General features: G+C 41.8%; 1 protein-coding gene across 20 annotated transcripts in view; it reads left to right on the forward strand.

Moving 5' to 3' along the window:
- Positions 1–18314, forward strand: part of MAP2 (microtubule associated protein 2) — a 99194-nt gene that overhangs the window by 54609 nt on the left and 26271 nt on the right. For 16 of the 20 annotated variants that reach the window (XM_077829666.1, XM_077829667.1, XM_077829680.1 and 13 more), the window contains 3 exons: positions 4588–4649; positions 11582–11735; positions 14487–14827. In XM_077829666.1, the coding sequence (XP_077685792.1) occupies positions 4588–4649; positions 11582–11735; positions 14487–14827 (557 nt within the window). Of the gene's footprint in view, positions 1–4587; positions 4650–9440; positions 9627–11581; positions 11736–14486; positions 14828–18314 lie in introns of all 20 variants that reach the window. The other 4 variants (XM_077829665.1, XM_077829669.1, XM_077829679.1 and 1 more) reach the window with 1 other exon arrangement.

Genomic DNA, 18314 nt, shown 5'->3' on the forward strand with positions numbered 1-18314 from the left:
TTTTTTTAAATCTCATGGCTGTAGCAGCTTCTCTGTATTTTTATTTTCATTTTTTCTCTGAGAATATCAACCTTCATGTATAATATCACTTTTCAGTGTTTTGTATCATTCTTCTTTTTCGGCATTTCTTTATTTCTCTGTTTGTTTGGCAGAGGCCATGATCATGTATGCTTGTCATTGCTCGGCCCTCCAAGTGCCGTGATTGTATCTTGGCGTTGTGCTTGAATGTGGTGTTGTAGGAATCTCTATTTTCATTATTTGTATTTATTTATTTATTTGGGGGTGAATTTATATGGTGGGAAAACGTTGACAGCGTAAGCCATGGTGTACATATCCATTAGTTTGCTTTTTTTCTCTCATGCATAATAAGAAGACTTGTATATTACTCATTTATACTTATCTGCATTGGCACTTCCAAATCTGTTACTGATGTTTATGACTTCAAGCCAAAACCCACAGGGAGAATCTGGAATGCAGAGTACGACGCTGAGAGAGAAGAAATCTGGGAGTCAAATGACGAATGCATTTCAAGCAAAAATGGTTTTCAAAATCTTAGTATTTGATAGGGGAAGATGAGAGAAAGACAACCAGTAGTTCTCACAATATCTAAATAGATATGTCATTATTCAGAAGACCAGAATTAGAACATCTTCACTCCAGTCTCACAGTATTATTCTTGATGCACTGTCAGATTCTGGTGGAAAGAGAAGTATTGGATTTCTCTGTTGTTTTTTTTAAAGGGATGGGACATAATTTTCCTATAACACAGTTTGATACCTCCATGTACTGCAATGCAGTTGCTCCTTTTTTACACTGGAGTAGGTGAGAGGAGAACCATGCCTCAGTAGTTTACATTCAGGGTATAATATTTGAAAATGGAAATATTTTTACGTTTCTTGGCTCAGAAGTTAAAAATTATGTTTATTACTTTGGTTAGCAAGATATAAATTAGAGTAGTCTCCAGTATGCTCCAACTAGCTCCAGACCACAACTGGGAGAGTAAAGGTGGCTTAAACCCACTTCTGCCCCCCACTTCTTCTGCTCTTTCACAAAGCACAGCTTAATGAGACCAGAAGATGTGACCCATAATTCAAAGATTCTTCAAAGAACCCAAAGTGTGTTGTGGGATTAGGGACTCGGTGGCACAAGTTGGTTTAATGCTTTAGTCCTTCACCTTTGCAGACCAGGTTTCATATCCTGCATTGGTCATAAATGAATTTTTAACTATTTGGCATGATTTGATTGCGATTTAGGGAGGCTTAGGGCTAAAACAGTGAGGTGTTTCTTCATGGCATAAAGCATTTGCTTTATAGATTTACAGTCTTGCTAACATCCACACCTCTTTCTTATGTATACTGCTATTGTTTCCCATGGGCTACCACTAACCCTCAAAAAAAAATTTCTTCCTGTGGCCTTCTAGTCAGAATTGAGGTGTGCCAGTAGAAAAACAGGGGGAAGCCTGCCCATCGCTTAGACACACTCATTCTGGCCCAAGGTAGTGCTATCTGCCCCTCATTGTAATGTATAAAGGAATTCACTCAAATTAAAAACAAACCCAACAGGTAGCGAAAGTGGAAAATATAATTTAAGGACAAACTCCAAATTTATTCAAGCAGTAAGAGTTGAGATCAAATAAAAACCCCTCGTCCAAAACATCAACAAACTTTGAGAGAATTCTGAATCAGATTAAATTTCATGGCCTTTATAATGGGTTGAACCAGAACCCCAGATCTGAAATTTGGCATAATTTTGGTCTGGAACTGAACTTTGAGGTTTGGGCTCATCTGTAAAGCAGACGAACATGAACCAATCACTGAATAAACAGAAAGTCCCCACAACCTAACATTGGCACATCCTCAAGACAGCTGAAAAATCACAAGACAGCACACAGAAAGCCTGGTTTTCTTTTTCCTCCCCTTTTCTGTATCAGTGCAGTCACTCCAGTGATTGCTGCTGCGGGGGGTAAGAGGGCATAGAAGGATATTTCATAGACTTGCCCCCTGGGGTGTAGGCATCCAGGATTAAATATGCACACCCATCAGGTGCACCTAACCAACACAGGGTCTGGATCCATCCCCAGGCATCTTCAGGATCTGGGAGCTGGAGGGGGACGTATATTTTCCTAGCTGAATGGTGTAAACCAAGAAGTCTGTTTTCCATTCTTCCTTTTTGATGAATGTAAAACAGTTTGTTTGAGGCTAGTGTCTACTCCCATTGAAATCAGTGTAAGCTTTCTTTTTGGTTTTAGTGAGAGCTGAATTGGATGCCTAGCCACAAATGCCCCAGAGTGTAACTCCGAGCACATTCCAAGCAGCAAAAACTTCCATGTTAGCCTTTTCTGAGCATTAAAAATGAAACTTGTCCAAAGAGCAATCGTATGGGACACAGGTGTCTCCATTAAAACGTCAAAATTGTGTCCACATTTACCATGGAGTGAGACAGTAAATGAGATATCACAGTATTTCCCTAGAATCTCAAGGGACAGAAAATAACTCACATCACTGTGTAGTAACTATGGGCAGAAGCTGACTATTTTAATGGCAATCACAGTCTCCTCTAGAGTGGGATTCTCAGTAATTATGATTATTAAAAGATGCTCCTTCCTTGGAACATGAAAAGAGAAAGAAGGCAGAAGGAAAAGACAGTTTTATTTGATCATCTGAACTTTATCCTAATTTCCATCGTTTTGTGTGATTGGCTGAAGTTAGAAGACACTGCTGCCTTTGTGACATCATATCATGGATGTCATAGGGGTGACCAGCACAGTTGCTTAGCCTTTGAACTGGGGCAAACATGCATTAGGCTTGTCTTCCTTGTCTTAAATATGTTTATTGTGTGATTAAACTGGTAGCGGAGCACGAAGGGACAGTGTGGCGTCATGATCCAGGTGTTTTGCTCAGATGGAGGAGTTGTTATGCTTTCAGGTAAGTCAGTCACAGAAGCACAAAACTGTGCTCTTTACTTCATAGCTGCAGGCAGTTGGAGTTAAATACCAACGGAAAAAGAAGAAACATTTAAAACCCAAAAAACAACAGTAACAGATGTGGTAAAATGTAATGCAAGAGGGTTTTATTGAACATGTTCAGCTATAAATGCAGAACTAAACTGTCAATTCTCTTTCCCTCTCTCTCTCTCTCTCTCTCTCAAGCTTTCTCTCCTACTCCCTGAATTTAAAATAAAAGAAAAAGAACAAGACAAACGTTATTTAAGAGGGCAAAATTATTGAGTGGGAAAGGCAGCCTTGTTCACAATGGAGATTGGTTGCAGAATACCACACCACTGTTACAGGCAAGGGAATGTGCTGGGACAACTCAAGGTCAAGGGGAAACCCATCTTTGCTACCCTGGACAAAGTTTCGGGGTTGGTTTCACAGATGGAACAAAATAGTGATTATAGCTAAGAGAACACCCAATCTTCCTCCTATGCCCACTCCGAGTCCAGTACTGTGCTATGGCAAAGGATTTCACTAGTAGTTAGATTTCACATAACACGTAGCTTCCTGAGTAAACAGCATGGTGAACACTTACTACACAAGTTTCTGAAATGCCCCTCAGCTTCTAGACTTTCCCCTAGGATGGAGTCCAAGTCAAACGATATCATTCTCACCTCAAATGTAACTTAAATCATGTTTCATCAGACAAGAACCACAGGATAACGCTGAAAGAAGATAGGTGCTAAGTGCTTGAATAGTAAGATATTAAACTAAAGTCTCAGGGTCTGATTGATCTCTGTGTTACTCCACTTTTATACCAGTTTCCAGAGTAGCAGCCATGTTAGTCTGTATCCGCAAAAAGAAAAGGAGTACTTGTGGCACCTTAGAGACTAACAAATGTATTTGAGCATAAGCTTTCGTGAGCTACAGCTCACTTCGTCGGCTGCATTCAGTGGAAAATACAGTGAGGAGATTTTATATACACAGAGAACATGAAACAATGGGTGTTACCATACACACTGTAATGAGAGTGATCAGGAAAGGTGAGCTATTACCAGCAGGAGAGCGGGGGCGAGGGAGGGGGACCTTTTGTAGTGATAATCAAGGTGGGGTACTCCTTTTCTTTTTATACCAGTGTGACTGTATTGACATCAGTGGAATCATAGCAGTGTAAATTGGAGTGAATACACAGCAGTGAATCGGTGTCTTTTCATTCAGGGTTCTTGGCTAAGATTTTGAAAGTTGGTTAGTGAGATTGCTTGAGATTCCTTAAAGGGGCCTGATATTCAGAGGGCAATTGTTCAGCATTTTCTGAAAATTAGGCCCCTTTAAGGTGTCCCATGTTGGACTCCCAGAATCACAAGTCACTCCTCAAAAATCTTGGCTCTCAATCCTAGACCACTAGGAAGAGGAGGACATAATTCTAATTTGCTGGCTAGAATTAATAGATTAACTGGAACTATCACAAATATGGTAACATGTATTCTTTTATTTCTTAAGGCAGCTGCATATACTGCATACAGTAATTCACCAGATCATTGCTTTGCACGGTGTTTAAAAGACAATTGATTATACTAAAGGTGTCCAGTAATTCAAAATGATTATTTTTAACCATCAAGGGTTTGTTTGTTTGTTTTTGTTTTTGGGTCTAACAGCGGCTGGTGGTGAAACAAACCAGGCTCCAGGTGTATTTAAACAAGCAAAGGAAAAACTTTCAGTGAGTAAAATACTCCTCTTGTCATTCATCTTTCTAAAAACTCCTTTTTGTCCTGTCTCGGGTGGTTTTGTTTTAATTTCAGTAGATAACTGTGCCTTCCCTTTAGAATTCATTTGTCATATTCGTTTTTTTATTACAGCCACTTTCCCTGCATAGCCTCTGAATTACAAAAATAGATAATTATATAGTTTTTGATAATGGTTTTTTATTATTATGTATTGTTCGTATTATTGTATCATCTAGGAGTCATGGACAAGGACCCCATTGTGCTAGGTGCTGTATAAACATATAACAAAAGACAATCCCTCAATCCACCGTTGACACACAGCCTCTGAGTTACAATAAAGTTTAATATTGTGAAGCATTTAGGGCCAGGCCCTCGGCTGGTGTGAATCAGCATAGCTCCATTGGAGCGCACTGGAGCTGCACTGATTTACCTGATCTGATGATCTGGCCACTGTTGTTATCTTGCTGGATTGTTACATGCAAGAAGAAAATCCTGCCTCAGGATTGGCTGAAAAGAGTCTTGTGATGAGTCATTACATTTCTATTGCTTTTCTCCTCAGAGGTCACAGATTTCTGGAAAATGTTAACCAATGACATCTCATATACAAATGTGCCTCCTGATTGGCTTAGCTGAGGTCATGTCCTGGACCACTCTCCCTCTTAGAATGTTAGGTTTAAACAAAATTGTCAAACTTCCCGTCCTCATCTTCAAGGCTCAGCACAGCCTACACCACCACTTACATCTCTGCTGTCATCCACACCACACCTCTGACTCCCTCCAGCCCGCCAGTGAGTATTGCCCCACCTCCCCTTTAGTCATTCTCTCCCGCCCTTCTCACATGTTGCCCATATACCCTTCCCATCCCAGCGCTCCAGGTGCCCAACTTATTTTCTTTCAAATCCCCACTGTGTAACTCTTTTTCCAAGAAGTCCACATGTGCTAGCTCACAACTGTAGTACTCTGGTGACTCACCCATTCTTGAACAACAACCACAACAAAGACCTCCAAGATTGAACCGTACTCCTGGATCTCCCAGTGTGTTTTGTGCCCGATTTGTTTTGTCTGTCTACATAGATTGTAAGCTCCTTTGGGGCAGGGACCATGCAACATGCTAACCACACTGTCAGTGCTTAGCCCATAATAATAGATGATATTGTAATCAATAATGTTGAAGATGATGGCAACAGCTTACGTAATTTGTGGCCATCATGAGTGATGTGCCAGTTTAGATCCAAATCCAGCTCTGAACTCTCCCCAAATGAGTATTTGATCCAGTGCTACAATTTTGGCCCATTTCTAGCCACTGTTGAGAGATCTGTAGATATTTCTCAGTCAAACATTCAGAAATATAGGTCACAATGCATATACTGACTTCCTGCTTGGGTCAACAGTGAGGTTTGTTTTCCTCTGAGGTAAATGTCTATAGTCACCTTAGCAGAAGTCAGTATCTGCTTGTTGCCAAAGCCTTCGGTGCCTTTGGAGAGCTACTGGCACAAACAAGCAGTGTGCATTCTTCCTCTGGGTCTGTCTCCTGCCTTTGTATCTTCTTTCTTCTTCCTGTCAGTTGTTTTAGGGCAAAGACCTGAAATCTATTCTCTTCTTGCTTCCACTATTGTCTTCCTTCTCAGTCCTCAGTGCATCCCCTTCCAGAAATACCCATCCCACCTTCTGCCTTTTCTCCTAATTCCCTGGGGCAGTCCACATCCTGACCTTTCAAGCACCTATCCCCTATTACTGTTGCATTCCCTCCTGCTTCACTGTGTATTGTGTTGCGCAACCCTCCCAAAGTGGCCTTCTCATAATAGTTTCCCAACTCCATTCCAGCTGTCGTGTCAGGTAGAATTGCAGCTGAGTACACTCGTTGCCCATTTGCAGAGCCTTAATACCTGACTGCAATGTACATGTTGTACTTCTGAACAGTGCTCAGGAAAAGCTAAGCAGTTCCACCCTGCTGGGGAGGATCATGTCCCTCTCCCAGGTGTGTGTTAAGAACATTGGCTAATTCATATTAGGAAGTATGCATTGTGACGGCCCCTTCCCTAGCTGGTTTCTGATATAAAATGACATTTCTGTGTTTCATCTTGGGCAGTCTCTTAACCATTGCAAAACGGTCATTCTTATTGTAAGGGCCACCTACTGCTCGGTCCCACATAAGCAGCCTGCCCTTCCAGCAGCAGGAGTTCTGCCAGAAACTGAAGGTAGCATATGGCCTTCAATGGGCATTTGTTCGAAAGCAAAAGTACGTTCAGTTTGGCTCTCAAACACAGAAAGGACAGGATTTTGCAAAATATTTTCCCATCTTGGACAGTCAAGGAGGGAGGATGATATTGCAGATAAAGCACTGAGTTGGGCTCCAGTGCATATTTCAGTTAATCTTTTTGGGTCACATTTTGCCACCCTTATTCATGCTAAGTAGTACCTCACGCCACAGTGCCAAAGGAAGTTTGTAGCAGAGTGAGGCGTAGACCTCCTGAGTCCCAGAGCGGTTCACAAGACCATCCTTTCTCCTTAACTACCGTACCCTTTTAAAGACAGGAATATATTTTGCAGTACCCTGTCCTGGCTGTGTTTGGGATCCAAATTAGATGTGCTTTACACAATGCAGCTACTCATGGAGTGAGATATTACTCAGTATGAGCAAAGAGGCAGATGCTGCCCCTCTTATGCCTTCATTGCCCAGCTGTAATATTGTACCTACTAAGGGTGTTGTGAGGATAAATGTATTAGTCTTTATGAGGTGCTCAGAAGTCACAGAAATGCTCAGATACTATAATGATGGAGGGTATAAAAGTACCGTAGGACCCAAACTGCTGGTTTTCAACCCTCTCAAAATCAGGCACAAGGGGCCAGATTTGCAAAGGCATTTAGATGCCTAAAAACATGAGTTGATGTTTAGTGGCTTTACAGAAGTGCCTAAGTGAGTTAGGTGCCTAACTCCCACTGACTTTCTGCATCTTGAGTCACCTAAATACCCTTTGTAACTCTGGCCCAAAGTATCTCAAGTTGGGCACCCAAAAACGGAGGCATGCCTAACTAGGTGAACACTTCACTACGATGGAACAGTTTTATGAAAGTTATTTACTTTGTATTTAAAGCAGACGTGCCATTGATCAGCTATATGCCTCCCTGTACTTCAGATAGCAAAATAATAAATATTTCACAATGCAGAATATGTGTACATAAAAGCAGTGTTTTTAGAAACACATTCACCATATTAAAGTATCTCCAGTCATTGAACTGAGCTCGTCTCCTACAATAGAGGCTGCCAAATTAATGATACTTTCAACAGAGGCCCAGTTTGATAATGCAGCAGGACTGAAATGATAGCTGTTTCCATGAGAAGGCATTAGAATTTAGAGCATTCCCAAGGTGTACAGGAATTCCTCTATTTCATTTCACAATTTAAAAATTGTTTTAAGCAATGTCAGTATGCCTGATTCTGATCTCTTTTAAACTGGTGGACATGAGGAATAACTACACTGTGGTCGGTGGAGCTACACCAGTATAAAACGAGAGTAGGGAGAAAAGATTCAGACCCAGTGTTTCATAAGTGATATAACTTACGGTACCCTGATTTCTTACGGTGTCTACTGATAAAGCTGATTTTTTCAGTCCTACTATGCATTATTAAGAGCCCAATTCTGCAGCTCTTGCTTGTGCTAAGTAGCTCTTACACATATGTTGTCCCATTGGGACTGCTCACATGAGTAATTTCACCTCTGTGTGAGTAAAGTGTTGCAGAATCAGGCCTTCATTGCCACGATAATAGCTTCCAATTATTCTTTTTCATTATACCTTATACCCTTTAAGAAAAAAAAAATTAGAGCCAGATTGCAAACCCCTTATGTTGGTGAGGCATTACTAAGCCAAGTAGTCCGAGTGACTTCAGTGGAATTAGCTGTGACGCTGCTTGCCAATGTTCAGCCAGGGGCTCATAATCTGATCATCTTTCTAAGGAAATGTAATGAGTACCGAATATTGCATATTACCCTGGATTTCAAGGGTTAATACGGTAGAAGAGGTGTTATTATCAAGTCATTTTCCCATTTTGAGTCGTACCGTTCAATTTTTTTCTAAATCTCCTACTAACCTTTTTTTGTGGAACGTTGCCAGAGAGGGAGATACTTCATATACAGGACTCGATTTTAAACAAGCAGGCTCTCTTTGGTCCTGCAAATTCCCACCTGCCGTAAACGCTTACGAACTAGCCTTTGCGTCTGCACTTAATAGAGGGGGCAAACTTGCATCTGCACAAAAGGAGGGCTGTATTGAGGCCCTTCTTAGGGTATGTCCGCAAAGCATCTTGAAGGTGATTCCCAGCTTGGGTAGATATACACCTACTAGCTCTGCTTTGGCCAGTATCTAAAAACAGCAGTGTGGATGTGATGGCACAGGCGGCAGCTCAGGCTAGCCACCTGAGGACAATCCCACTCGACCTCTGGGATGCATACTGAGGTAGCTAGCCTGAGCCACTGCCCATGCCCCGGCACACACGCTGCTGTTTTTTGGCACTAGCTTGAACAGAGGTAGCAGGTGTACGTGTACCTGAGCTGGGAACCGTGTCTGGATGTACCTGTAGAGTCAGCTGCTATCTCAGAGCCAAATGCTGCATTTTACAATACCGACTTGCACGTCTGTCTCAGAATTTTACATATGCTGGCTGGAAAAAGGAACTTGAATTCATAGCTTGGCATTTTTTCATTTATCCATTTTGCATGTGTTTTCCTTTCGTCTCATTGCTCAGCTTCATGGTATGTTTCTTTTGTTTGTTTTCTTGTGACTAGACTTCCTCTTTGTCAAAGATTCCTGCCTCAAAGTCTAGAGCGAAGTCATTGCTTCCTCCAAGACCCAGCTCAGCTTGCTCACTAACTACTAAAAGGGCTACTTTTCTCGATACAGACAGTTACCTTGTACGGCCCTCCTCGGCGGGCCCAAGAGACTGCTTGCCATACTCAAAATCAGATGCTAAGGTAAGGTAGCAGAGTTAGAGAGAGGTAGCTCAGAGAGGGGCACAGGTGAATTCTGTGGATCTTATTCTCTCCCTGCTGAATCTAAGTAAGTCTCAGTGAAGTTACCTGGGTTTGTCGTCACATACAGTGGCCCAGCTGCACCTCTGTAGCACTTAAGTGAAGACGCTCCTACACTGTTGTCATAGCTAATTCTTCTCCCCTTAGAGGCAATAGCTATGTCGACAGGGGAAGCTCTCCTGTAGACCTAGCGCTGTCTACATCAGGGGTTTGGCTGGTATAACTACATTCACACCCCTCAGTGACATAGTTATACTGATACAGGTCTGTAGTGTAGACTGGGCCTCAGGCTACGTCTACACTGTAGACCTCACAGCAGCACAGCTATACTGCTACAACTGTGCCACTCTACCATCTCCCATGTATCCTCTCCTTGCCGGAAGGAGTTAAACCACCCCCAACGAGCGGCATTAGCTATGTCAGCAGGAGAGCCTCTCCTGTCGACATAGTGCCGTCTGCATCAGCACTTTTGTTGGGGAAAGTTATGTCGTTCAGGAGGGGTGTTTTTTCACACCCTCGACCAACAAAAGTGGTAGTGTAGACAAAGCTTCAGTGAAGTTACTTGGAGAGTTACTCAGATCCAGTGGCAGGAGACTTGGGCTCCAGGCTCTAGAGCCTGACACAACATGTATAGAAACTAAGGAGATTATTACCGATTCTTCAGGATAAAGTCAGCTGTATCATAAATGACATAAATTATACCATTAACTCTCCTTTGTCCTATGACTGTAGAAGTGTTAACTGCCCACTTCACCTGGAATGGTCTCTTTCAACACGTGTTAACTCCTTGTCTTTTCCACCTTATATTTAGCTGTGACACTCCAAGTGCCTTTCCCAGACCTGAAGAAGAGCTCTGTAAACTCAAAAGCTTGTCTCTGTCACCAGCAGAAGTTGGTCCAATAAAAGATATTACCTCACCCACCTTGTCTCTTTAATATGCTACAACAACACTTCAAAAACCATAAGTTATACATGTAGGGCCAGCTCCACCCTTGGTGAAATGGACACAGCTCCCTTGACTTCAGTGGAGTTGCGCCTATTTACAAAAGCAGAGTAGCTAGCCCCCGTGTAATTTGGTCATAAAATAAATGTAAGTGGCTAAGGACAGCAGCACCAACATGACTTTCAGGAAGTTTGTAATTTACACTCATTTAGTATTCAGGATTTCTTGTTCCATGACTTCCTAACCAGAACTCCTCTTTCACTAAGGGCCAAAGCTCACTGAAACGGATAGAAAGACTCCCAGATTTGGCTTCATTGGGATTTGGATCAAGCTCCAAGAGTCCATTTTTGCCCCATTGAACTCACATCGGGTTTTGACATTGACTTCAGTGGGAGCAAAATCAGCCTTGATACATTTTTGATCAAATCAGTGAAACAGTATATATATTCAGGGTCTATTCAGTGAAGTTTGGAAATAAACAGAGGGGAGTTTCCCCTGAAATAGGCAACCATACATTTAAGGAGCCTTGTAAAAATGAGTTTGCTGGATTGTTCAGCATAGTCTTAGGCAAACTGAAAATCTAGAGTGGGCTTTTCAAAAGGGTTCAGTATTGACCGAACTCAGCTCTCATTGAAGTCAGAAGGAGTTTTGCCATTCACTTCAATGAGAGCAGAGTTCAGCCAATGCTGAGCACTTTTGAAATGTCTTCCCCTATGAGGCAGTCAATCTAAAAGCTAGATGCCCAGAGTTAGTAAATCCCAAGGGATTTAAGTGACTCATCAGACCTGGATAATCATCAGAGCTTCCTGCATGAAATGTAAAGGAACTGGGTGTCATTTGATCTCAGTTGCATGGGGCTACCATGGGATCGCACCTGTGTTAAACTAGTGAGAGATCACAATCTGGATAATTACGTTTACTGTAAAGCGATTTTTTTCCTTTTTGCTCCTATCAGGATGGAATAACCAAGAGTCCAGAAAAGCGTTCCTCTCTACCAAGACCTTCCTCCATCCTCCCGACTCGGAGAGGTATATCAGGAGACCGAGACAGAGATGAGAATTCTTTCTCCTTCAATAGCTCCATCTCCTCTTCAGTACGACGGACTACCCGTATGTTTCTCTGCAACCTAACTCTCCTGGGGTCTTCGCCCACCCTTGCTATATATTTCACACACTTGCTACATCCATCCCTACCTTGTCTTTGCCTTTGAAAAGTCAGCCTGAGTTGTACTGCTGGGACCAGAGATCTGGACCCCAAATTTGGGCATGTTCAGATATGGGGTGCTGTTGTGACCCAATATAGCGACAAAGGTTTGAGTCCAGCTGTGGAACCAACCTTTCCCAAAGTCTGGGTTGCTCAGACCTAGGGCTGCAGTTGAAGCCCTTCTCTTGTATAAAAAAATCCCTTCACGTGGGTTTCCCAGTTGTGTGACACATTTAATAGAGACCATTTATAAACAAAAAAAGAAACACACACACTGTGAGCAGTATAATTTTAAAAAAAAATAATAATTCTGATGATGGCATGAAAATGGGAGGCTTATTTAATAAAATACCCAAGATTAGTTAATTTGTTGTTTTTGGTTTAATGGTCTCCTGGTGCTTAGTTAATGCCACGCCAGAAAGAAGCTTTACCTAAAAATAGTTGTATGTAAGTTATAGGGGTGACCCATCAGAAGAAAGACACAGCACTTAACCAGCCAGGTGTTTTTATCAGGGTGTGACGGTGCTGTTAACAGCTATAAACAGGGCATTATAGAAGCCGGCACTTAGCACCTAGTGTACTGGGTGTGGTTAAAGTAAGAGGAGGTTTGGAAGGTTAGACAGGAGCACTTGTATCTGTAGAGAGCCAATCATCAGCTCACCAGTTGGATAGCAGGGAGAAGAAAGCAAGCAGTATAAAAGGCTGAGCCAGCAAGCCAGAAAGGGTGCTGCTTCTAGCTGCTGCCATCTTGGTGTTGTACCTGGAGCACAAGGGAGAAAGCAATAATAAAGACACAATGGAAGGTGTGTGCTGTTTAATTCATCCAGAGGGTTTACCAGCCAGGATTTCCAGAAGTTAAGCGGGGACCTGTTTGCACAGAAGCAAATCTATAGAACCATACATCTAAACAAGTTACCCTAAGACCAAGGAAATGTAACCACCCCTCTTTCCAGACATCCTCCCTTGACAGTCTAGCACTCAGCTCAGGCCTCAGAACCTGGCTTGGTACTTTCCTGTCCCACAAGAATTCTTCTGTCTCTGCCTCTTCAGAAGCCATTTTTTTTCAAAGAAGCCTAAGAACATAAGAATGGCCACACTGGGTGAGGCCAATGGTCTGTCTAGTCCTGTGTCCTGTATCTGACAGTGGCAGCTGCTTCAGAAGGAATGGACAGAATGGGGCAATTTTGAGTGATCGAGCCCCTGCTGTCCATTCCCAGCATCTGGCAGTCAGCGTTCTAGGGATACCCAGAGCATGGGGTTGCATACCTGACCATCTTGATTAATTGCCACTGATGGACCTATCCTCCATGAACTAATTCTTTTTTGAACCCAGTTATATGTTTGGCCTCCCCAACATCACTTGGCAGTGAGTTCCACAGGTTGACTGTGTGTTGCATGAAAAAGTACTTCCTTATGTTAGTTTTAAACCAGCTGACTTTTAATTTCATTGGACAACTCTTAGTTCACGTGTTATGTAAAGGGAGTTAGATACCCAAATCCCACTGAAAATCCTTTGAAAATCCTATCTTGAGTATCGAGGATAAAGTGCAGCCCCATCTCAGTGCACAGTGACCCTTGGCTGGCATAGCAGCAAATGAACAACATGCCCATCCTCCTGTCTGGGGCAGCCGTATACCAGAGTGCGTTTGCCAAAAGGGATGGACACCTGAGGAATAAAAAATAAAGGCTGCAGGGAGGCAGGAAAATCCCATTCTCTCTCCTGCATAGTCAGTGCAGTGAGAGAACCCTGATCGACAGTTGATTGGGAGAGAAAGAGCCCAATCTGGGAAAAGCAGAGAAGAGAGTAAAGAGTGTTTAATCCATTTAGTGTGTCATGTTCAACAAAGAGGCTTTCTCCTTAGCCCCGGGAGTACCGGTACCTTGGGTCTCATCCGTCCCCAGTGACATAAATAGAATGAGTCCCTTTGACTTCACTGGCTGTTAGTGCACTCAAAGGGACTGATCTAAGAGGACTCCCCAGAAAATTCGGTGGAAGCCAAGGATGTGTGTCCATACAGCAAGGAAAGGAGTACAATGTAGACTTCTGACTCCATTCCGGGGTTTTTCCTTGCTGCCTAATTTAATAATTTTAGAATTGCAATTGTCCTGACTAAGCTTTAAAGTGAACACTTTATTGAGGTGAAGGGGGGCGGGGGGGACAGTTCATGCCTTGGCTGATGCTGTTTGTATGACCTCTATTCCAGGTGTAGATTAAATAATAATTGAGGTATTCTTGTAATAATTACCTTGATACTTGCGCTAATAGAACAATAATTACCTGGGGGCAGATCCATAGGTGGAGTAAACGATCATTGCTCTTTTGAAGTCAATGTAGGTATGACTGTTTACACAAGCTGAGGATCTACCCTCTGGATTCTACTGTAGATACAAAGCTACTAGCTATGGTACATGACCAGATGCAGCCATGTATTTGAAATCTACTGTTCAAAAGTTTACAGTCGAAACCATCTCCACTATATAGGCTACATTAATGCCTAATCCAAAAGCCCACTGAAGTCAGTGTGGTCTGTCCATTGAGTTGGTGGGCTTTGGTTCAGGTTACTTACAATTATAGGTGTCATAGTCTCTGGAGACGCAATATGAAGAAAAGAGCGATTTATCCATGTGGTTTTAACGCTGTTGTGTCTTCAATATAGGATCGGAGCCAATTCGCAGGACAGGAAAGAGTGGCACTTCTACACCCACTACCCCTGGATCCACTGCCATCACTCCTGGTACCCCACCCAGCTACTCCTCCCGTACCCCAGGCACTCCTGGGACCCCAAGCTATTCCAGAACCCCTCATACTCCAGGCACTCCCAAGTCTGCTATATTGGTGCCCACTGAGAAGAAAGTCGCCATCATACGCACTCCTCCAAAATCTCCAGCCACACCTAAGCAACTACGACTTATTAACCAGCCTCTGCCGGACCTCAAGAATGTCAGATCCAAAATTGGATCGACAGACAACATCCGGTACCAGCCAAAAGGGGGACAGGTAAGAATTTACTCTAAATGCACAGTGAAGGTATTAATGTGCTGGGAAGGTCACAATTTTGAGATGCCCCATAAATAACAGTCAGAGCATTGCATCTGTTGTCACAGTTAGACGCTTTTTATTTAAATGATTTTAAATTGGGAGGGCCTGGCTTGTCTTCAGAAAATTGTCTTGTAAACTGAAAATTAACTCTGGGAAAGATTTTTTTCATGCCTCACTGAGATCAGTTGAGAGGTCTGATGTACCTTCCAAGTCAAAGATGTGTTTTAGCCTAAAAACCAGAAGCTACTGCTTATTCAGTCCCCTGTTTAAATAGCAACGAATTAATAAGCTTAACAGACAGACAGGTAGTAGCCTTAATTAGAGGTGAAGTGTTTTATTAGTTTTAAACAACTGTAAAATGCAGGAGATGAATAAGAGGAAATAGAAGTATGTAAAATAATGAGTGGCATAAAGAAGATAGATTGGGAGCTTCTGTTCTCCCAATCTCAGAGCAAGAACAAGGGATCAGAGAATAAAATTAAAAGGGGACAAATTCAAAAGTTATAAAATTTAATACTATTTGACATGTTGCATTATTATATTGTGGAACTCATTGCCACAGGAAGTTGTCGAGGCCAAGACCTTAGTACAATTCAAAAAGGGATCAGACATTTATATGGGTAACAAGAATATCTAGATTTATTATAGTTAATTCTTAAAACAATTTTGGAATATTAAACCTCATGCTTTTGGCCTTAAGCCAATCTCTAACTGTTAGAGACCAAGATGGGATCTAATACATCTGCCTATACTGGGGTTCTTATACCTTCCTCTTGAAGCATCTGGTACTGGCCACTGTCACAGGACTAGTTGGACCTCAGGCCTGGTTCAGCCAGGCAGTTCCTATGTTCCTAGACGGAGTGTATTGTCTAAAATAATTACATTATACTAATGCACGCTTTGTTAGCTCACATTTTGCTTTCCAATGGCTATCGCCTTTGGGTTACAGATTGGTCTGCATAGCTCTTCATTTCCATAGCAACAGCTACTCCTGTTCCTTATCTCCTTTAAGGGAAAGGGGAAATGTCTGTACATACATCAGTGGAGGCCAGAAGAATTTGCAACCGAGCAAGCTTTTTGCTCACAAAAGGCCATTGCTGTATCTTGTAACTTAGAGGCAGTGGCAATCAGTTTTATTAGTTTTATTGTTTCAGAAAGGAAACCAATCTAATATAACACTGGACAAGCTGGATCAGTAAACCTAAAACCAACCAGACATATGCCTAAAACATGGACCAAATTCAACCTCCTTTTGAGGTTACAAAAATGTTGGTTACTTTATTTATCATAAAATGTTCGTCTGCTCTTCATGTTGGCTCATGATCCAAATTTGCAAGGGTCTGAGTGCCCCCTACAAAGCACTCTGCGTCCTTAGCTCCCATTGGCTTCATCAGAAGTTGAGAGTGCTCAACACCTCACAAGAATAGCATACTGAGTGTCTGCCACTCCAATGGATTCTGGGTCCAATTCTGCAGCCTCTAATCGCGTGCAGGGTCAGAACATTTGTTTGAGTCAGAAGAGGGCAGATATCAAAATGCTAAATATCCATACTGATACCAGAACCTGCTGGACAATCTTGCATGAAAGCCAGTTCTCACAAGGTTTCCAAACCTGTGATTCAGATAAATGTCCAAGCTTTTGGATATTTATCCAGACCTCCAAAATGCTGAGGTTCACCCTTCATTAATTTTAAAGAAAAGTTGGATCTTAACATTTTAATTTTGCATATCCATTAATTGCAGGTATTTGGGAGTGAAAAAAATGGTTAATGATATATTAGATCCCAATGCAGCTCTCAGTATGTAGATTCTGATCCTGCCAGGTGCTTTAGCCTGATCAGCCCCTTGCAGGATTGGGCTTGTGGCCAAATAGTCAAATAAGCCCAATAAGGATAATGCATCAACAAGTGTATTTTCTTCATTTATTTTGACACGTCTTTTTGATTATTTCTGATACTACTTCATCTCGCCCTGTACGTGTTCTGTAGTACATGTTGTAAAAGCTATATAAGACCTCAATACAGCACCCTGGCAAACTTTTACTCCTAGTAATTTCATGCTGCATAAAATCTTTGCTAAGCTGTAAGAAGGGACCTGAGAATAGTTGATTTTGTGTTTGTTATTATAAAGAATTATCAGGTGGATTAATTCAGTGAGGATTAACAATTTTTACAGTATTGTATGTATATGAGTGTCTCCAATCAGTTATTGTACAAGCCCTTACTTACAATTTTACCTTGTTTTTCTGCCAGATATTGTGGCCTTATATGCTGAGATTTTTTTCTCAAAAAAATAAGTATTATTTGTCTTTCAATGATATATAGCAGCTGGCAGTTCTTTCTTCTGGGGATCACAGGGGAAATTTGATGGGTGAATATAAAAAATATGATTGAAACTAAGGATTGATACTTTATTCCTCAGTGGTTTGTGACCATTATATATGGCTTGGGCAAAGAGAATGACTCACTGAGTACTTCCTTTGTACTTTCTCTAGATCATCCTTCCTCAGTCTAAACAAGAGTTCTGGGTTGCTGTTTTTTTCTTTTCTGCTGTTCAGTCTTACAGCATCAGCCTATCATGTTAAAACGTGAAAACAAATTTATTTTCTTTGTTGTTGCCTTCCTATATCATGTCTGGCAGTGTATATTCCAGCGGCTGAAATGAACTGCTGTCTGCTCTCTGCTTTTACTAGTGATGTATGAAACAAATAGAAGGCAACTTGAACTTTATAACCTGAGTTGAAGTTGCAGTACTGATAGTAATAACCATAGGAAAAAAACGTATGGGCAAGTAAGCAAACATGACAGGGAAATTATATCAAGTGTATAACTATGCAACCCTAAAGTGTCATTTAGAGACACAATCTTTTGTTTCACCAGAGGCGTGTGTTAACCTAACACAAAGTCCATTCTGGCTTACTGCAGTCCTGGAGAAAGCAGTTGCATTGCAGCAGTGCCAGAGTTTGATGTGCATGGTTGAAGAAGCAGGAGATGTTCGAATATTAAATAAATCAAGAAAGAAATACAGCTTTTCATCCTTGAATCTCTTTAGAAGTTCATCAGCCAACAAATTAATTTAAATTCAGCTCTGTCTCACCATTTAAAAAAGGTTTAAAAGGAAAGCGGCTTTACAGGACAGAAAAAACATACTTCTGGGGAAAATCTAAGTTCATGTTGCATCATAATAGGTCCCTACTAGTTGCATGCGGTATGAGAAGTATTTAATGGGTGTTCTGCAGCATTGAGAACTGAGGGGGTTCTGTGCTGTGTGATGTTAGCCACTGGGCAGTTGTCTGGTTTTCTCCTTATAGAAAAGTATGATGAAATGTAGGATTCTTGGCAAAGCTCAAACACGACTTACTTATGGGTACAGCTGTTGGGCATCAGATTAAGGTTGCCAACCCTCCAGGATTGTCCTGGAGTCTCCAGGATTAAAGATTAAGCCTT

Source organism: Eretmochelys imbricata, chromosome 11, assembly GCF_965152235.1.
Source record: "Eretmochelys imbricata isolate rEreImb1 chromosome 11, rEreImb1.hap1, whole genome shotgun sequence".
Taxonomy (NCBI): domain Eukaryota; kingdom Metazoa; phylum Chordata; order Testudines; family Cheloniidae; genus Eretmochelys; species Eretmochelys imbricata.